Here is a 23,346-nt window from a genome sequence, read left to right on the forward strand (position 1 = left end):
AGCTATTAAATAGTTAAGAACTATTTAATAGTTACCTAGTTAAAATAATAACAAATTTACCTGTAAAATAAATCCTAACCTAAGATATAATTAAACCTAACACTACCCTATCAATAAAATAATTAAATAAACTACCTACAATTACCTACAATTAACCTAACACTACACTATCAATAAATTAATTAAACACAATTGCTACAAATAAATACAATTAAATAAACTATCTAAAGTACAAAAAATAAAAAAGAACTAAGTTACAGAAAATAATAAAATATTTACAAACATAAGAAAAATATTACAACAATTTTAAACTAATTACACCTACTCTAAGCCCCCTAATAAAATAACAAAGCCCCCCAAAATAAAAAATTCCCTACCCTATTCTAAAATACAAATATTACAAGCTCTTTTACCTTACCAGCCCTGAACAGGGCCCTTTGCGGGGCATGCCCCAAGAATTTCAGCTCTTTTGCCTGTAAAAAAAAACATACAATACCCCCCCCCCAACATTACAACCCACCACCCACATACCCCTAATCTAACCCAAACCCCCCTTAAATAAACCTAACACTACCCCCCTGATGATCTTCCTACCTTGTCTTCACCATGCCAGGTTCACCGATCCGTCCTGGCTCCAAGATCTTCATCCAACCCAAGCGGGGGCTAGACATCCACTGAAGAAGTCCAGAAGAGGGTCCAAAGTCTTCCTCCTATCCGGCAAGAAGAGGACATCCGGACCGGCAAACATCTTCTCCAAGCGGCATCTTCTATCTTCTTCCATCCGATGACGACCGGCTCCATCTTGAAGACCTCCAGCGCGGATCCATCCTCTTCTTCCGACGACTAGACGACGAATGACGGTTCCTTTAAGGGACGTCATCCAAGATGGCGTCCCTCGAATTCCGATTGGCTGATAGGATTCTATCAGCCAATCGGAATTAAGGTAGGAATTTTCTGATTGGCTGATGGAATCAGCCAATCAGAATATAGTTCAATCCGATTGGCTGATCCAATCAGCCAATCAGATTGAGCTCGCATTCTATTGGCTGTTCCGATCAGCCAATAGAATGCGAGCTCAATCTGATTGGCTGATTGGATCAGCCAATCGGATTGAACTATATTCTGATTGGCTGATTCCATCAGCCAATCAGAAAATTCCTACCTTAATTCCGATTGGCTGATAGAATCCTATCAGCCAATCGGAATTCGAGGGACGCCATCTTGGATGACGTCCCTTAAAGGAACCGTCATTCGTCGTCTAGTCGTCGGAAGAAGAGGATGGATCCGCGCTGGAGGTCTTCAAGATGGAGCCGGTCGTCATCGGATGGAAGAAGATAGAAGATGCCGCTTGGAGAAGATGTTTGCCGGTCCGGATGTCCTCTTCTTGCCGGATAGGAGGAAGACTTTGGACCCTCTTCTGGACTTCTTCAGTGGATGTCTAGCCCCCGCTTGGGTTGGATGAAGATCTTGGAGCCAGGACGGATCGGTGAACCTGGCATGGTGAAGACAAGGTAGGAAGATCATCAGGGGGGTAGTGTTAGGTTTATTTAAGGGGGGTTTGGGTTAGATTAGGGGTATGTGGGTGGTGGGTTGTAATGTTGGGGGGGGGGTATTGTATGTTTTTTTTTACAGGCAAAAGAGCTGAAATTCTTGGGGCATGCCCCGCAAAGGGCCCTGTTCAGGGCTGGTAAGGTACAAGAGCTTGTAATATTTGTATTTTAGAATAGGGTAGGGAATTTTTTATTTTGGGGGGCTTTGTTATTTTATTAGGGGGCTTAGAGTAGGTGTAATTAGTTTAAAATTGTTGTAATATTTTTCTTATGTTTGTAAATATTTTATTATTTTCTGTAACTTAGTTCTTTTTTATTTTTTGTACTTTAGATAGTTTATTTAATTGTATTTATTTGTAGCAATTGTGTTTAATTAATTTATTGATAGTGTAGTGTTAGGTTAATTGTAGGTAATTGTAGGTAGTTTATTTAATTATTTTATTGATAGGGTAGTGTTAGGTTTAATTATATCTTAGGTTAGGATTTATTTTACAGGTAAATTTGTTATTATTTTAACTAGGTAACTATTAAATAGTTCTTAACTATTTAATAGCTATTGTACCTGGTTAAAATAATTACAAAGTTGCCTGTAAAATAAATATTAATCCTAAAATAGCTATAATATAATTATAATTTATATTGTAGCTATATTAGGATGTATTTTACAGGTAAGTATTTAGCTTTAAATAGGAATTATTTATTTAATAAGAGTTAATTTATTTCGTTAGATAAAAATTATATTTAACTTAGGGGGGGTGTTAGTGTTAGGGTTAGACTTAGCTTTAGGGGTTAATACATTTATTAGAATAGCGGTGAGCTCCGGTCGGCAGATTAGGGGTTAATAATTGAAGTTAGGTGTCGGCGATGTTAGGGAGGGCAGATTAGGGGTTAATACTATTTATGATAGGGTTAGTGAGGCGGATTAGGGGTTAATAACTTTATTATAGTAGCGCTCAGGTCCGCTCGGCAGATTAGGGGTTAATAAGTGTAGGCAGGTGTCGGCGACGTTGTGGGGGGCAGATTAGGGGTTAATAAATATAACATAGGGGTCGGCGATGTTAGGGCAGCAGATTAGGGGTACATAGGGATAACGTAGGTGGCGGCGGTTTACGGAGCGGCAGATTAGGGGTTAAAAGTGTAATGCAGGGGTCAGCGATAGCGGGGGCGGCAGATTAGGGGTTAATAAGTGTAAGGTTAGGGGTGTTTAGACTCGGGGTACATGTTAGAGTGTTAGGTGCAGACGTAGGAAGTGTTTCCCCATAGGAAACAATGGGGCTGCGTTAAGAGCTGAACGCTGCTTTTTTGCAGGTGTTAGGTTTTTTTTCAGCTCAAACTGCCCCATTGTTTCCTATGGGAGAATCGTGCACGAGCACGTTTTTGATGCCGGCCGCGTCCGTAAGCAACTCTGGTATCGAGAGTTGCATTTGCGGTAAATATGCTCTACGCTCCTTTTTTGGAGCCTAACGCAGCATTTGTTTGAACTCTCGATACCAGAGTTAAATTTATGGTGCGGCCAGAAAAAAACCCGCGGAGCGTTAACAGCCCTTTTACCGCCGAACTCCAAATCTAGGCCTTAGTGTTTTTTATTTTTACTTCCCTCCATCTAAAAGTTTCAGTTTGTTTTTCAATCAAGTTGTACAGTTTATAGGTCACATTAAAGGTGGAAAGAGTTTTGAAATGATTTATCTTTGTCTCATTTTTTTACTTCACAGAAACCTGACATTTTAACAGGGGTGTGTAGACTTTTTATATCCACTGTATTCTGCTATGTGAAGAACATTGGAATGTGAAATATTCATATAATTCATATCAGGTTAGCGCACTTGAGAATATGAAATCATGTTTGCATGTGAGTTGGGTGTTTGGGTTTTTTCCACTTTTTTTGCTCTATTAACTTCTATGGGGGAATAAGTTATTGCGCACACAATATTTTAAGTTTGAATTTTTATGCACATCGGGTTAGCCCACAAGCAAAAGTAGTTTATTTTCAACTTGTAATAAGAGCCCTACACGACAAGCGCAAAAAGCTTACTTCTATAGGTGGCACTAAGTATATTTCATGCTCTTCCCTCTAAGCGTGGGTGCTGCCATTATAGAACCTAGGTTACACTGCAGGTATCTGAAGCAGAGTTACTGCATATGTACAAACAAGTGAACATTTCAACATGACGGCACCCGTGACTAGAGGGAGGTGGAGAATAACCTCAATACTATGTTTATGTAATATTTTTAGTGTTTAGTGTCCATTTAAATTGACAGGAGACTTCTTCTAAATACTTTTTATAAATAGTCTTTGCATAATGTTAAACAAGATTGTTACCAAATCAAAGCCTGCCATGATATCCGGAAATTCTCTCATTAGCTGCATGGCTGTCATCACGGCCTGCTTTACAAAGGAAACATCTTCATGTCTGCAAATAAAATAGGAACTTATGAGTCACAGACATTGCACACACTCTGATTCTCCAAACAAAGTTAAATACTGTACATAGGCCTAGGTAATATAATATAGGCCTATGTAACTCAAATCATTGTATTATAATCTTGCTTGCAATGTGTATAGTATAGGCCTGTGATGGCTAACCTTGGGACCCCAGATGTTTTGAAACTGCATTTCCCATAATGCTTAGGCACTCTGCAATCTAATGCCTAGCAGTCAGAGAGGTCCCAACGCTGCTTTTTAATGCCCGCTGGTATTACGAGTCTTGCAAGTACAGGTGTACCACTCACTTTTTTGTCCAGACTCGGAAATACTGCAAATCCACTTACGTCAATTGTGCATCCTATTTTTTCAATGGGACTTGCATAGCGCCGGTATTATGAGTCTGACAAAAAGTGAGCAGTACACCCTCTCCTGTCAAGACTCGTACCACATTTTAAAGTCAGTAGTTAAGAGTTTTACACTACAACGCCGTAGCATAAAACTCTTAACTAAAGTGCTAAAAAGTACACTAACACCCATAAACTACCTATTAACCCCTAAACCGAGGCCCCTCCACATCGCAAACAATAAAATAAATATTTTAACCCCTAATCTGCTGAACTGGACATCGCCGCCACTATAATAAACATATTAACCCCTAAACCGCCGCACTCCCGCCTTGCAAACATTAGTTAAATATTATTAACCCCTAATCTGCCGTCCCTAACATCACCGCCACCTACGTACATTTATTAACCCCTAATCTGCCGCCCCCACTGCCACTATATTAAAGTTATTAACCCCTAAACCTGTCTAACCCTAACCCTAACACCCCCTAACTTAAATATAATTTAAATAAATATAAATAAAATTACTATAATTAACTACATTATTCTTATTTAAAACTAAATACTAACCTATAAAATAAACCCTAAGCTAGCTACAATATAACTAATAGTTACATTGTATCTAGCTTAGGGTTTATTTTTATTTTACAGGCAAGTTTGTATTTATTTTAACTAGGTACAATAGTTATTAAATAGTTATTAACTATTTAATAACTACCTAGTTAAAATAAATACAAAAGTACCTGTAAAATAAAAGCTAACCTAAGTTACAATTACACCTAACACTACACTATAATTAAATAAATTAAATACAATTAAATTAAATTATCTAAAGTACAAAAAAAAACAAACACTAAATTACAGAAAATAATAAAATAATTACACCTAATCTAATCCCCCTAACAAAATAAAAAAAGCCCCCCCAAATAAAAAAAAGCCATACCCTACACTAAATTACAAATAGCCCTTAAAAGGGCCTTTTGCGGGCATTGCCCCAAAGTAATCAGTTCATTTACCTGTCAAAAAAATACAAATACCCCCCCCAACATTTAAACCCACCACCCACACAACCAACCCTACTCTAAAACCCACCCAATACCCCCTTAATAAAACCTAACATTAACCCCTTGAAAATCACCTTACCGGGAGACGTCTTCATCCAACCGGGCCGAAGTCCTCAACGAAGCCGGGAGAAGTCTTCATCCAAGCCAGGCGAAGTGGTCCTCCAGACGGACAGAAGTCTTCATATAGACAGCATCTTTCTATCTTCATCCATCCGGCGCGGAGCGGGTCCATCTTCAAGACATCCAACGCGGAGCATCCTCTTCATCCCACGGCTCTTCTACAATGAAGGTTCCTTTAAATGACGTCATCCAAGATAGCGCCCCTTCAATTCCGATTGGCTGATAGAATTCTATCAGCCAATCGGAATTAAGGTAGAAAAAATCCTATTGGCTGATGCAATCAGCCAATAGGATTGAAGTTCAATCCTATTGGCTGATCCAATCAGCCAATAGGATTGAGCTCGCATTCTATTGGCTGTTCCAATCAGCCAATAGAATGCCAGCTCAATCCTATTGGCTGATTGCATCAGCAAATAGGATTTTTTTCTACCTTAATTCCGATTGGCTGATAGAAATCAGCCAATCGGAATTGAAGGGATGCCATCTTGGATGATGTCATTTAAAGGAACCTTTATTGTAGAAGAAGACCTCGTTTGAAGAGGATGCTCCACGTTGGATGTCTTGAAGATGGACCCGCTCCGCGCCGGATGGATAAAGATAGAAGATGCCGTCTGGATGAAGACTTCTGTCCGTCTGGAGGACCACTTCGCCCGGCTTGGATGAAGACTTCTCCCGGCTTCGTTGAGGACTTTGGCCCGGCTGGGTGAAGACGTCTCCCGGTAAGGTGATCTTCAAGGGGTTAGTTTTTTTTTTAAGGGGGTATTCGGTGGGTTTTAGAGTAGGGTTGGTTGTGTGGGTGGTGGGTTTTAATGTTAGAGAAATGTTTGTAATTTTTTTTACAGGTAAAAGAGCTGATTACTTTGGGGCAATGCCCCGCAAAAGGCCCTTTTAAGGGCTATTTGTAATTTACTGTAGGGTAGGGCTTTTTTATTTTGGGGGGGGGGCTTTTTTATTTTGTTAGGGGGATTAGATTAGATGTAATTAGTTTAGAAATCTTGTAATTATTTTATTATTTTCTGTAATTTAGTGTTTGTTTTTGTACTTTAGATTATTTAATTTAATTGTATTTAATTTATTTAATTATAATGTAGTGTTAGGTGTAATTGTAACTTAGGTTAGGTTTTATTTTACAGGTACTTTTGTATTTATTTTAACTAGGTAGTTATTAAATAGTTAATAACTATTCTACCTAGTTAAAATAAATACAAACTTGCCTGTAAAATAAAAATAAACCCTAAGATAGATACAATGTAACTATTAGTTATATTGTAGCTAGCTTAGGGTTTATTTTATAGGTAAGTATTTAGTTTAAAATATGAATTATTTAGGTAATAATAGTAATTTCATTTAGATTTATTTAAATTATATTTAAGTTAGGGGGTGTTAGGGTTAGGGTTAGACAGGTTTAGGGGTTAATAACTTTAATATAGTGGCAGTGACATTGGTTTAGGGGTTAATAACTTGGGCGGCAGATTAGGGGTTAATAAGTGTATGTAGGTTGCAGCGACATTGGGGGCGGCAGATTAGGGGTTAATAAATATAATGTAGGTGTCGGCAATGTTAGGGGCAGCAGATTAGGGGTTCATAAGTAGGTGGCGGCGGTGTCCGGAGCGGCAGATTAGGGGTTAATAATATAATATAGGTGGCGGCGATGTCAGGGGTGGCAGATTAGGGGTTAATAAGTGTAAGATTAGGGGTGTTTAGGCTCGGGGTTCATGTTAGGGTGTTAGGTGTAGACATAAATGTATTTCCCCATAGGAATCAATGGGGCTGCGTTAGGAGCTTTACTCTGCTTTTTAGCAGGTGTTAGGTTTTTTTCAGCCGGCTCTCCCCCATTGATTCCTATGGGGGAATCGTGCACAAGCACGTTCAGCCAGCTCACTGCTAACGTAAGCAGCGCTGGTTTTAGAGTGAGATGTGGAGCAAAATTTTGCTAAACGCTCACTTTTTTTAGGTTAACGTCGGGTTTGTAAAAATCCGTAATACCAGCGCTGTCTGTAAGTAAGCATAAACTGCTCGTTAGCACCGCATAGCCTCTAACGCAAAACTCGTAATCTAGGCGAAATTGAGTATCATGGGAAATGAACTTCCAAAAAATCAGAGGTGCCACAGTTAGCCATCACGGGTATAGGCTAAAATATGTGATGCTTGTGCATTGCAATAATAATGGCACAGTTGTGAAAGATTCACATTTGTGATATAATAATCACCTATTTGTGAAGTACTGACCCCTCTATCATACCTTATAATATCAGTATAGAGTTAACATCGCTTTCATATTTTGTTGTGCTGGTATTACAAGCCCATGGTTAATAAATATATATAGTGTGCAGTAATATAATGTGCCCTACAATATTCATTTCTAGTAGGGATTGCACTAAAATCTATGTCAGAATACGGTCAAGGCTCACTAAGGGGATTGTTATGTTCCTTGTTATACAACTTATATGTTTTTGAATACGCAATAGTAAGCAATAATAATTACCTGAGTTTTAAAAAAAACGAAATGCATAAGCGGCATTTAGTATCTTCTGCAAGCTCAACTATTAACCAAGCTCTATTTGTTGAAGGAGCAGCAATGCACTACTGGGTGCTAGCTAAACACATAGGATGAGCCAATGACTAAATATATATTATATAAGTGCAGCCACCAATCAGCAGCTAGCTCACAGTGGTGCATTGCTTCTCTTGAGCCTACCTAGGTATGCTTTCCAACAAAGGATACCAAAAGAGCAAAGCAAATTAGATAATAAAAGTAAATGTAAAAGTTGTTTAAAACTGAAAGCTCTATCTGAATACTGTATCTGCAATATAAAAAAAAAATAACGTAACCATCAAATTCTAACATCCAATCGTGTTTTATTGTTTGTTCAAGGCCAATCTCAAAATAATACACCACGTGTTATTGATTGCACAAGACTTGTAATCTAGAAGACCATAGTTAATAATGCAAAAATGACATGTTATAATGGAGATTTAATAAGCACTAAAAATCTGTAGGTGAACCCAAAATCATAGGTTGGACAATTCTGTAATATACCTGTATCAATAATAAAATAGTTTTATGTTGACAGAGGTGACTATAAATATGGAACTGCCTTTTATCTGTACTTTTGATATTAGTGATGTGATTTATTTGTGCGCAGTTAACGTGATGCTACTAGTCATGTGGGAAGGGGTAACAGTATTCATGCCGCATGCACAAAAGATAAAAAGAACAAGTTACTGCACCTGTGCACAGTGAATATAATTTTCACTCCTAAAAAATCTGGGAAATCTTCCATAAACTTATTGGCCACATCCCTGTAAGTTTCCACTGACCAAGCCTTGTCATGAGTCGTCCCATCCAGCTCATACACCTGCAGAAATATTGTGAAAAGGTTAATTGGCACAGGGGGTTAATTGAAATTTGTGTTAAAAAAAAGAGTTTGCTACAGTTTCTAATGAGTGGAGAAAGCACTTTAGGAATATGCAGGATTGTGTGTGTTTTTTACATATAAAAATAAAGTAACTGTTTTTCTCCATTGTTGTAACAAAAAAGCACTAAGCGGTGGGTTATTCTTAATAGAAAGCATTTCAATATGTATTCATTTTTCCTTGACTTAATTTGTGCAGTGTACATTACTTGTTATCAAAGCCCTACAAGGGGGCTGGGGTCTCTACAGGAAGGTATAAATAACTTAATGTCATGAATCTTCTAGAGTAACATGAACTGGCTTAGTGTTTAATGAATGCAAGAGAAAGAGGCAGACCATTTTGCCCATGCTCAGAAGAGGTAGAATGTGACTTAAGTTACTAGCACATCAGCTCTCTTATGAGGGCAGAGGCTACAGTGAGAATTTCTAAGTGCTTATCTAATTGCTGTTTTTTTATAGACTATGTTTCTTTTTATGTTGACATCGATTTATCATATTTTTTTAGTAAAGGAGTACTGTTTCATATCCCTTTAAGTTAAGGTATGTGTTTCTGTAAACATTGACATTTGTATGGCATATTCCGAGGCCTTTCTTACCGGGGGCAGCATAGCTCGCATCTCTACAAACTGGATGTTATCCTGGTACAGCTCCCGCAGACCTTCATAGAAATATGACTTGAAAACAGGAGTATAGCAGATTAGTCCAGCAGCAGCAACAAAAGCCCCTTCAAACCTGTGCCAGATTGCTTCCTGCGTTCGAAAAGTCTGTTCTGGCTCATCTGTCAGCAGCGTCAAGTTACGTATTAAACTAGAATAAAGGAGGAACAGAGCATAGTAGTTAGGAAGCTTAAACATCTGCATAAGGGAGCTCAAAATCACTTAAAGGTAAAGTAAACTCCTTGTAATTACAAGACAGTTATAATATATCATGCACATACACTATCCTACATGTACGTGTTCACATGCACATACACCATCCTAAATGTACGTGTTCACATGCACATACACCATCCTACATTCACTTGTTCACATGCACAACACCATCCTACATGCACTTGTTCACATGCACATACACCATCCTACATGCACTTGTTCACATGCACATACACCATCCTACATGTACTTGTTCACATGCACATACACCATCCTACATGCACTTGTTCACATGCACATACACCATCCTACATGCACTTGTTCACATGCACATACACCATCCGACATGCACTTGTTCACATGCACATACACCATCCTACATGCACTTGTTCACATGCACATACACCATCCTACATGCACTTGTTCACATGCACATACACCATCCTACATGCACTTGTTCACATGCACATACACCATCCGACATGCACTTGTTCACATGCACATACACCATCCTACATGCACTTGTTCACATGCACATACACCATCCTACATGTACTTGTTCACATGCACATACACCATCCGACATGCACTTGTTCACATGCACATACACCATCCGACATGCACTTGTTCACATACACCAACCTACATGTACTTGTTCACATGCACATATACCATCCGACATGTACTTGTTCACATACACCAACCTACATGTACTTGTTCACATGCACATATACCATCCGACATGTACTTGTTCACATACACCAACCTACATGCACTTGTTCACATACACTATATCCTAGACGTACTTGTTCACATGCACATACACCATCCTACATGCACTTGTTCACATGCACATACACCATCCGACATGCACTTGTTCACATGCACATACACCATCCTACATGTACTTGTTCACATGCACATACACCATCCTACATGTACTTGTTCACATGCACATACACCATCCTACATGTACTTGTTCACATACAGATACACCATCCGACATGCACTTGTTCACATGCACATACACCATCCTACATGTACTTGTTCACATGCACATACACCATCCTACATGTACTTGTTCACATGCACATACACCATTCGACATGCACTTGTTCACATGCACATACACCATCCGACATGTACTTGTTCACATGCACATACACCATCCGACATGCACTTGTTCACATGCACATACACCATCCGACATGTACTTGTTCACATGCACATACACCATCCGACATGTACTTGTTCACATGCACATACACCATCCTACATGTACTTGTTCACATGCACATACACCATCCTACATGTACTTGTTCACATGCACATACACCATCCTACATGTACTTGTTCACATGCACATACACCATCCTACATGTACTTGTTCACATGCACATACACCATCCGACATGCACTTGTTCACATGCACATACACCATCCGACATGCACTTGTTCACATACACCATCCTACATGCACTTGTTCACATGCACATACACCATCCTACATGTACTTGTTCACATACAGATACACCATCCTACATGTACTTGTTCACATGCACATACACCATCCTACATGCACTTGTTCACATGCACATACACCATCCGACATGCACTTGTTCACATACACATACACCATCCTACATGCACTTGTTCACATGCACATACACCATCCTACATGTACTTGTTCACATGCACATACACCATCCGACATGCACTTGTTCACATGCACATACACCATCCTACATGTACTTGTTCACATGCACATACACCATCCTACATGCACTTGTTCACATGCACATACACCATCCGACATGCACTTGTTCACATGCACATACACCATCCTACATGCACTTGTTCACATGCACATACACCATCCGACATGCACTTGTTCACATGCACATACACCATCCGACATGCACTTGTTCACATGCACATACACCAACCTACATGTACTTGTTCACATGCACATACACCATCCGACATGCACTTGTTCACATGCACATACACCATCCGACATGCACTTGTTCACATGCACATACACCAACCTACATGCACTTGTTCACATGCACATACACCATCCGACATGCACTTGTTCACATGCACATACACCAACCTACATGTACTTGTTCACATACACATACACCATCCGACATGCACTTGTTCACATGCACCAACTACATGCACTTGTTCACATACACCAACCTACATGTACTTGTTCACATACACATACACCATCCGACATGCACTTGTTCACATGCAAATACACCATCCTACAGTACATGCATTTGTTCACATGCATATACACCAACCTACAGTACATGCATTTGTTCACATGCACATACACCAACCTACATGCACTTGTTCACATGCACATACATCATCCTACATGCACTTGTTCACATGCACATACACCATCCGACATGTACTTGTTCACATGCACATACACCATCCTACATGTACTTGTTCACATGCACATACACCATCCTACATGTACTTGTTCACATACAGATACACCATCCGACATGCACTTGTTCACATGCACATACACCATCCTACATGTACTTGTTCACATGCACATACACCATCCTACATGTACTTGTTCACATGCACATACACCATCCGACATGCACTTGTTCCCATGCACATACACCATCCGACATGTACTTGTTCACATGCACATACACCATCCTACATGTACTTGTTCACATGCACATACACCATCCTACATGTACTTGTTCACATGCACATACACCATCCTACATGTACTTGTTCACATGCACATACACCATCCTACATGTACTTGTTCACATGCACATACACCATCCGACATGCACTTGTTCACATGCACATACACCATCCGACATGCACTTGTTCACATGCACATACACCATCCGACATGTACTTGTTCACATGCACATACACCATCCTACATGTACTTGTTCACATGCACATACACCATCCTACATGTACTTGTTCACATGCACATACACCATCCTACATGTACTTGTTCACATGCACATACACCATCCGACATGCACTTGTTCACATGCACATACACCATCCTACATGCACTTGTTCACATGCACATACACCATCCAACATGTGCTTGTTCACATGCACATACACCATCCGACATGCACTTGTTCACATGCACATACACCATCCGACATGCACTTGTTCACATGCACATACACCATCCGACATGCACTTGTTCACATGCACATACACCATCCTACATGCACTTGTTCACATGCACATACACCATCCTACATGTACTTGTTCACATGCACATACACCATCCTACATGTACTTGTTCACATGCACATACACCATCCTACATGTACTTGTTCACATGCACATACATCATCCTACATGCACTTGTTCACATGCACATACACCATCCGACATGTACTTGTTCACATGCACCAACTACATGTACTTGTTCACATACACCAACCTACATGTACTTGTTCACATGCACATATACCATCCTACATGCACTTGTTCACATGCACATACACCATCCTACATGTACTTGTTCACATGCACATACACCATCTTACATGTACTTGTTCACATGCACATACACCCTCCTACATGTACTTGTCCACATGCACATACACCATCCTACATGCACTTGTTCACATGCACATACACCATCCTACATGTACTTGTTCACATGCACATACACCATCTTACATGTACTTGTTCACATGCACATACACCACCCTACATGTACTTGTTCACATGCACATACACCATCCTACATGCACTTGTTCACATACACATACACCATCCGACATGCACTTGTTCACATGCACATACACCACCCTACATGTACTTGTTCACATGCACATACACCACCCTACATGTACTTGTTCACATGCACATACACCATCTTACATGTACTTGTTCACATACACATACACCATCCTACATGCACTTGTTCACATGCACATACACCATCCTACATGCACTTGTTCACATGCACATACACCATCCGACATGCACTTGTTCACATGCACATACACCAACCTACATGTACTTGTTCACATACACCATCCGACATGCACTTGTTCACATGCACATACACCATCCGACATGCACTTGTTCACATGCACATACACCATCCGACATGTACTTGTTCACATGCACCAACTACATGTACTTGTTCACATACACCAACCTACATGTACTTGTTCACATACACTATATCCTAGACGCACTTGTTCACATGCACATACACCATCCTACATGCACTTGTTCACATGCACATACACCAACCTACATGTACTTGTTCACATACACATACACCATCCTACATGCACTTGTTCCCATGCACATACACCATCCGACATGCACTTGTTCGCATGCACATACACCAACCTACATGTACTTGTTCACATGCACATACACCATCCTACATGCACTTGTTCACATGCACATACACCAACCTACATGTACTTGTTCACATGCACATACACCATCCTACATGCACTTGTTCACATGCACATACACCATCCGACATGCACTTGTTCACATGCACATACACCAACCTACATGTACTTGTTCACATACACATACACCATCCTACATGCACTTGTTCACATGCACATACACCATCCGACATGCACTTGTTCACATGCACATACACCAACCTACATGCACTTGTTCACATGCACATACACCATCCGACATGCACTTGTTCACATGCACATACACCAACCTACATGTACTTGTTCACATACACATACACCATCCGACATGCACTTGTTCAGATGCACCAACTACATGCACTTGTTCACATACACCAACCTACATGTACTTGTTCACATACACATACACCATCCGACATGCACTTGTTCACATGCAAATACACCATCCTACAGTACATGCATTTGTTCACATGCATATACACCAACCTACAGTACATGCATTTGTTCACATGCACATACACCAACCTACATGCACTTGTTCACATGCACATACATCATCCTACATGCACTTGTTCACATGCACATACACCATCCTACAGTACATGCATTTGTTCACATGCACATACACCAACCTACAGTACATGCATTTGTTCACATGCACATACACCATCCTACATGTACTTGTTCACATGCACATACACCAGCCTACATGCACATACACCAACCTACATGCACTTGTTCACATGCACGTACACCAACCTACATGCACTTGTTCACATGCACATACACCAACCTACATGCACTTGTTCACATGCACATACACCAACCTTCATGTACCCTTTCATATGCACACAGCAACATATGTGTACTAATTCACATGCATGCACATACACCATTTATTATTATCAGGTATTTGTAGAGCGCCAACAGATTACGCGGCACTATAAACATAGGCGGTATACAAGATAACATTTATAGGAATCAAATGGGTAAAGGGCCCTGCCAAGAGTTGCACTGTTGTAGTCGGCTCTTATGAAGGTGATCTACAAAAAGCTGGGCTCATAGGCTTACATGCTAAAGGGTACAAGGGGATAGCAATGGAGTTAGGAAAGGTTAGTGTAGGTTGTATGTATCCCTGAATAGAAGAGTCTTTAGGGAGCGCTTGAAGCTTTTAAAACTAGGGGAGAGTCTTGTGAAGCGAGGCAGAGAGTTCCATAAGTGTAACGTATGCCTGCCTGATATCACTGTCCATTTAAGACTGCCTTCCCTGCTACTGACAATCATGCTGTTTGGGCAGTATTTGCATTCAGCTTACCTGCCTAATTAATCAGTCATGCACCTGATTCCCTCAGCCTCTTTTTAAACCATCTCAGGCCTAATGTGCATTGCATTAGCTTTAAAGTTTTGTTCCAGAACAACAGAGGTCTGTGACTGTTCCCAGGGCCGGTGCTAGGATTTTTGGCCACACAGGCGAGGATACATTTTGCCGCCCCCCCCCCCCGATTACATACCATCCTATTGCTAGTTAAAGGGATATTGAATCCAAGTTTTTTAGAGCATGACATTTTAAGGAACTTTAAAAGTTAATCCTGTTATTATTTTTTCTTCATTCTCCTGGTATCTGTATTTAAAAAGCTGGAATGCAAGCTAAGGAGCTGGCCCATTTTAGTTTCAGCACCTGGGTAGCGCTTGCTTATTACATACAGTGTGTATACACACACACACACACATATATATATATATATATATATATATATATACACACACACACACACAGGGCGCCATGTACTAAGCTTCGAAGTGACCGTCCGTCTGTATTTCCGCGTCAAAATTCGCTCACGATCTGCTTCTCGTATGTACCAATCTGCGATCTGGTCGAAAAACCACTATTTTCATCAGCGATCGTAATTTTATGCAACTGATCGTTCCGAAGCCTTTTTCCACTTACTACATGTTCGATCGCACGTAAATTCGCTGTAATCGGAAATTATGAATGTTACAACTAATCCGTCCGCTCCAACTTTCACTGTAACTTCGCGTGATTTGCTTCGCAACCATTTAGGTAGCGAATACAATAGAAAACTATAGGGCGTCTCAACCTGACGCCAGGTAGAAGTACTTAAAGGGACATGCCACCCACATTTTTTCTTTTATGATTTAGAAAGATAATGCAATTTTAAACATCTTTCTAATTTACTTATATTATATAATTTGTTTTATTCTCTTGATATTCTTTGATGGAAAGCATATCTAGATATGCTCACTAGCTGCTGATTGGTTGCTGCACATAGAAGCATCGTGTGATTGGCTCACCATGTGCATTGCTTTTTCTTCAACTAAGGATATTTAAAAAATGAAGCAAAATAAATAATGGAAGTAAATTGTAATTTTGTTTAAATTTCTATTCTCTATCTGAATCATGAAAGAAAGATTTTGGGTTTAGTGGCCCTTTAAGTGAAAGGACTAGACTACTATTGTAGCATTATTGGTTTTTGGATCACTGACTGAAGATGGAGACACTTTTACGCATGTTTATTTTCCGATTAATTCAATTACGAGGAAGAAGGGCTATACAGGCACCGATTGACAACTTGCAAAGAAGGAGAGGTTGAAAAACTCACTGCGTCACTAATTTTCTCCCAAATAATCTTCTTACGAGCGCATGGGGTTTGCTTGACTCGACTACCATAAATATTGTCATAATATTCGAGTACTAGATCAGCAAGTACAACATTCTGTTGATGCGAGAAGTTAGGGTTTCAAGTCTTCTTAGAAGTAGCAGAATCTCCGGAGCAAGCCATCTTGTCAAAGTGAATACCGAAAAGTAAATAAACAATATTATAAGATTTCTGGGAAAATGCACATTCTTATACATGTCAGCAGCCAGACGTTGCCGCTTATCTGACGATTATGACACCTAGATCGTCACGTGGGTAAAGAACTAAACCAATCAGGTCGCAGACTGCTTCTTAACTTTGCTCTTTCGCGCCGAACGAAGCTTCAAAGTTATCAATAATCCGATTGTCTTCGACACACAATAGACGCAAAATTTTACGGCTTGGTTTTTAGTACATTCATGTAGCGAAGTGCCATCCGCATGGTGCGAATGCCGGCGGGTTATTTCGATACGGTCTGTGCGAAAAAATTGATGCCTTAGTACATGGCGCCCACAGTGTGTGTGTGTGTATATATAAATATATATATATATATATATATATATACACACACAGTGTGTGTGTGTGTGTGTATGTGTATGTATGTATGTATGTATGTATGTATGTATATATATATATATATATATATATATATATATATATATATATATATATATATATATATATATATATATATATATATGTGTGTGTGTGATTTGTAGCACTAGGGAAGTAGAGAAATTTTACATTGAAAAAGTTAATGTCCCCACAAAAGAAGGAAAGTTATGAATTACTGTTGTGGGTGAAAATTCTCAGCCACACATATTTACACACACATTTACACACTTACACAGACACACATTTACACACTTACACAGACACACATTTACACAAACACACACATTTACACACTTACACACACACACATTTATACACATATTTACACACACACACGCACACATATTTACACAAACACACACACATTTTGACATTTACACACATATTTACACACACATTTACACACACATTTAGACACACACATACACACACACACAAATGCACATTAATAAACACATTTAGATAAGGGCACCTAGGCACTAGGACCATGTTACTTTAGATTGTTATGGTACAACTTACTTTCTGCAGCCAGGCTGCAAGCAATCATGTTCCGATGCCGTAGTTTAAACAGACAGGTCCCTGATTGACGATCTGTGTCTGGACTGAACAGACCTGCTTCAGTGATCACAGACATTGAGGGCAGCTTTAAAATTCCTGTGTCCAGCAGCATGCAGCAACTGCTCTCTGTGTTTCAACTTGAAACACTAAGAGCAGTTACTGCGTGCTGGACTGGACACAGGAGTTTTAAAGCTGGCTGCGTTTTAGTTTTTTTTTTGTTTGCAGTGTAGCTCAGCTGCTATTCTGTGCTAACAGCGTGCACACAGATCTCCTGACCTGTCCCTGACTAAACTCTGCACAAAATCAGCAGGTTTAGTTCAGGCTCAGCAGTCAGCAGACACAGCGGCCACCCTCAAATGGAGATCATCACATGGATGACCGATCTGAGTCAAACCATAGAACGACACAGTCACTCACCGGCATCCTCAGACACAGACACTGACTGCCCACAGACTTCTGCCTACTCCTCTCTCTCTCTCGACTCGTCTTCTGCCTGGGCTGGACCTGGTCATTGGGTTCTTCTGTTCTGGTGATGACCTGGGCAGCGGGCTCCTCAGTCACACGCCTCCTCACGTGGCTGGCTGGCTGCCTGTGTCATGTTCCCTCTCACTCAGAGAGTGACGTGATGTGACATATCATCACCAGATTGGACCGGCAGCCAGTCAGTCAGACTAGAGTCAGCCACTCAGTGGCAGGTGCTGCGCAACTTAGGCAACTGGCAAGTCAGCTCCGCCTCCCTCGTCAACACACGGTACCCCAGCAGTCCTCCCTCCACTGAGCTGAGAGCTACTCACAGACAGTCTGACCGTTTAACTACTGTCTGTTATTATGATCAATTATATGTATATGCCAATGTCATTATTTATGTCGCGACTCGCGGCGGGGGGTGGGGGTGGGACTCGGATGCATGGATCAAATTAAAAAAAATATACTTTTAATTATTTTTTTTGTCATAGATAGGGTAGCAGCAGTCCGATTGCTCAGCTGAGCGCCCCCCTGCTGATGCGCACCTAAGGCGGCAGCCTAAGCTGCCTATTACAAAACGCCGGCCCTGACTGTACCTGCATAGATTTTACCAGCATATTCAAGCTACAGCATTTCCTTTTAGCTATGCTTAAAATCATCTAATCGCAAGTATCCATATAATTCCATTTTGTTTCCTGGACACTGCTACTTAACAAACTCTGAACTTTATTCTAAATTACAAGTATGCATTTGGTTATAATCACTCTCTAATTACTACAACAGCATCTTACTCAGAACTTTATAACTATTCTCTGTTACAAGTTGTCATAGCCGAAATATCCTCCTCCAAATATGTTAATATATTCAGAACTCTGCATCTATGTATTCAGTTAAAAAGCTTTCCTGTGATTCTTCAATATATGCACAAACTGTATTTAATGCCTTAAACTTGCAACTTGTCTATCACCTGTACTGCTCTGCTTATTACTGACATACAGCTCTATATAATATTATGTACTATGAACCTGCAACAAACCTTAGTTTGCATCTATGAGTCAATCTTCTACCAGTCTTCTCTGAAGCCTGAACATCCTACATTGCTATATTTTTCTCTCATGAATCCTGCAGCTACTCCTATTGACTAACTATAAGTCACAGTGAAGCCAGAATATATTGTATACATATGTTGAACTCTCTATGAATTCTACAATAACTTCTTGCAACTATGAATCACAGAATATCATCTATCCACATCCAGGATACTCTTCCCCGGGTCAGGGGTCGGTGAGCAGTGCAGTTGAGAGCTTTGTATGTCAGAGTGAGAATCTTGTGTTTAATCCTGGAGGCAAGAGGAAGCCAGTGAAGGGATTGGCAGAGAGGTGCAGCAGATGAAGAGCGACGTGTAAGGAAGATGAGCCTGGCAGAGGCATTAATTATGGATTGTAAAGGAGCTAGGCGGCAGCTAGGGAGAACAGAGAGGATGGAGTTGCAGGAGTCGAGGAGGGAAAGGATGAGAGAGTATAATAAAATCTTAGTTGCGTCTTGTGTAAGGAAATTTCTAATTTTAGAGATGTTTTTAAGGTGGAAGTGGCAGGCTTTAGCCAAGGACTGAATGTGAGAAGTGAAAGTAAGATCTGAGTCAAGTGTGACCCCAAGAAATTGGGCATGTGGGTTAGGGGTATATATGGAGTTATCGACAGTTATAGAGAAATGGGGGGGTGGAGAATTTGGAAGGGGGAAAAATAAGGAGCTCAGTTTTGGAGAGCTTAAGGTAGTGAGAGGACATCCAAGATGAGATATGAGAAAGACATTTAGTGACATGGTTAGCAAGGAAGGAGATAGGTCTGGTGCAGAGAAGTAAATTTGGGTATCATCAGTATACAAATGATATTGAAACCCATGGGACTTTATTAAGGAACCTAATGATGATGTGTAGATTGTGAATAGAAGGGGACTGAGCCTTGCGGTACCCCAACAGAAAGTGGTAACAGGGCAGAGGATGCCCCAGAGAAAGCTACACTAAAGGTACATTTAGACAGATAGGAAGAGAACCACGAGAGAGCTGTGTCGCAAATGCCGAAGGATTGAAGGGTTTGCAGCAAAAGAGGGCAGTAGACAGTATCAAAGGCTGCAGACAGATCAACGAGGATAAGCAGAGAGAAGTGGCCTTTGGATTTTGCTGTAAGTAGGTTGTTGGTAACCTTAACAACTGCTGTCTCTGTGGAGTGATGGGGGCAAAATCCAGATTGCAGTGGGTCAAGGAGGGAGTTTAATGTAAGGAAATGGGATAGACGTGCATATACTAGCTTTTCAAGAAGCTCTGAGGCAAGAGGGAGTAGGGAAATAGGGTGGTAGTTGGATGGGGGGTTGGATCGAGAGAAGGTTTTTTTGAGGATAGGTGTGACCAGTGTGTGTTTTAGAGATGAGGGAAAAATACCAGTGCTGAGATAGAGGTTGAATATGTGTGTGAGTATAGGGGTAAGGTTATTGAGAGGGAGGGGAGTAGCTGTGAGGGGATAGGGGTCGAGGGGACAGGCATTGAGGTGAGAGGACAGTATAAGGGCAGAAACTTCTTCCTCAATAACAGGGGCAAAAGAGGTAAATTTATGGCTATGTGGGTTTTTTATGATTGTGAGCTTTTGAGGGGGTGGGAGACTGGTAGTATGTTGAGAGATGATTTCATTTCTGATGGAGTCGATTTTGTTATTGAAGTGGCTGACAAAATCTTTAGCTGTGAGAGAAGTTGTAGTAGGAGGTGGGGTGGTTGGAGAAGAGTATTGAACATGGAGAACAGATGTTTTGGGTTTGAAGAAAAAGTAGAGATAGGAGTAGATGTAATGTTGCTTATAAAGATTAAGGTCAGAAGAGCTCAAGATGAACCTGTAGTGAAAAAAGTCAGCTGAACTTCTCCAATGTCGCTCAGCAGGATGGGAACATCTGCGTAGGTACCGTGACAAATGAGTATGCCAGGGCTGAGGATGAGTGTGAGATTTCCGAGCTATGGTAGGTGGGGCCAGATTGTCAAGGACCGATGTAAAGGTGGAGTTATAGTGGTAGATAGATTGGGCAGGAAAAGGAGGGGATGGCTGAGAGGAGAGGTTCGAGAGAGCTAGCTGATCTAATGACAATGCTTCTGTGAAGTTTGGTGTGAGGGGTAGAAGGAGAGAGAGTTGTAGGGAGGGAATGTGATGTGCCCTCATAGGAGGCAGGTGAGGCAGTGCTGCACCTGCAAAAGTAAGAGGAAAAGTTTTTTAATAATAATTAATAATAAAAAAGAGGGAAAATCTAATTTTTTTGGGAAAGTTGCATACATTTACACGCCACGTTGCGCAATGGAGAGGCTGTGAGCTGCTCAGCTGCCCTCCATCGCGCTACATGGATTTGCATATCAGCAAGCAGAGGGAGCTAGTGCCACCCAGTGGTACTGCTAATAGCTAGCTCTTGTGCGGCCCAGTATGCTCCCGGAGGCTTTTCTCAAAGCAGCCTCTGGACTTGGGGAGCCAATCAGGTCCGGAGTGTCATCACATGAAGAGAAGTGATTGGTGCACTCTGGACTGACTGGCCTTGAGGCATGTTCCACTTCCTTCCTAGTACTGCGGCTGCCGGAGCCTCAGCCTGGCGGGAAGGTAACGTGTGACACTGTGACTGTGTCTTGAGACTCTGAGACTGTGCATCCTGAGATTGTGCAGGAGACAGAAGTGGAGCAGTGGGCTGGATTGTGGAGCTGCCGCATGGTAAGGTAGGCCAGCCAACTGCCCTTCACCCATTACATCAAAGCATAGGGAAAATGAGCTTAAGATGGTTTGATTTTTTTTATCTATTTTCCCCATTTTATTTATTTTTACATTTTAATTCCCACCTAAAGCAGTATTACATTTTATGAGTGGGCTTTTGAAAGAGGGGGAGGAGCTAGCCGCTAGGATGCCTTGTGTACATGCAGTTAGAATTGTGTGAACTGGCCCAGAGAACGAGAAGAGATGTTTAATGCAGGTAGATGCGTTGCCTGAACAGATTGAACTTCTGTCTGCTGAAACTGTGAGTGTTAACAAGTAGCCCGGTCACATGTTTTTTATATGTCCTACTCCTATGCTCATTACATTTGTCAGCCCACAGTGAGAGTTAGCAGCAGTGCAGCACAGTCCCTGTGCATCTCATCTACAGTCTCTCTCTGCCCAGCACCGTACAGTGTAAAAGCAGGCTGATTAGTATCAGGGTTAAAATAGAGCCAGTGGTGTTTGACCCCCAACCTCCATTGTCAGAAACACTACTTGTCTGCTTATTTAGAAATAGCACAGGAAAAACAAAACCTAAGCTTCTTCCCTAGTCCGGACAGTTAGCCCTGTACATGTGTAACTCTTTGAAACCTGCCAGGGCAGATGGAGGGGGGTAAGGTGTCCCTGAGAGAGTTGCTAATTAAACATTTGGTCTTCAGCAGCTCACAATTAAGTTATGTAGGGAGAGAAGAATTTCCGCTATAATATGATTTGTAGATGTTTTTGTAGAACTGTTTTAACCTATTAGTGTCACTAATAGGTTAAAACAGTTCTACAACAACTACAAATCTTATTGTAGTGGAAATTCTTCTCTCCCTGCCTAACTTAATTTATGTGTGATCATGTGACATCTGTTGCAGATGGAAGGGTGCAGGAGAGAAGGGTAAGCCAGCTTCTGTGTGTTTTTTGTCCCCCCCAACCTGTCAGCCAGTAAAATATGCTTTTTTCAGCGACTCTGGACTTTGCACTTATAGGCCTCTATTTATCAACCTGTCAACTTACCTGCATTCAACGGCACCAATACGCTCGCCTAAGATCGCCTAACATT

General features: G+C 40.8%; 1 protein-coding gene across 10 annotated transcripts in view; it reads right to left on the reverse strand.

Annotated features, from left to right (window-relative positions):
- The window catches only part of ADA2 (adenosine deaminase 2), a 295,590-nt gene that overhangs the window by 66,180 nt on the left and 206,064 nt on the right, over positions 1–23,346 (reverse strand). For all 10 annotated transcript variants that reach the window (XM_053718860.1, XM_053718863.1, XM_053718865.1 and 7 more), the window contains exons 4-6: positions 9,516–9,726; positions 8,735–8,862; positions 3,871–3,961 (exon numbers count right to left, since the gene is read on the reverse strand). In XM_053718860.1, coding sequence (XP_053574835.1) covers positions 3,871–3,961; positions 8,735–8,862; positions 9,516–9,726 — 430 coding nt within the window. The remainder of the gene's footprint in view (positions 1–3,870; positions 3,962–8,734; positions 8,863–9,515; positions 9,727–23,346) is intronic.

This window comes from Bombina bombina, chromosome 6 (genome assembly GCF_027579735.1).
Source record: "Bombina bombina isolate aBomBom1 chromosome 6, aBomBom1.pri, whole genome shotgun sequence".
In the NCBI taxonomy this organism is placed as follows: Eukaryota; Metazoa; Chordata; class Amphibia; order Anura; family Bombinatoridae; genus Bombina; species Bombina bombina.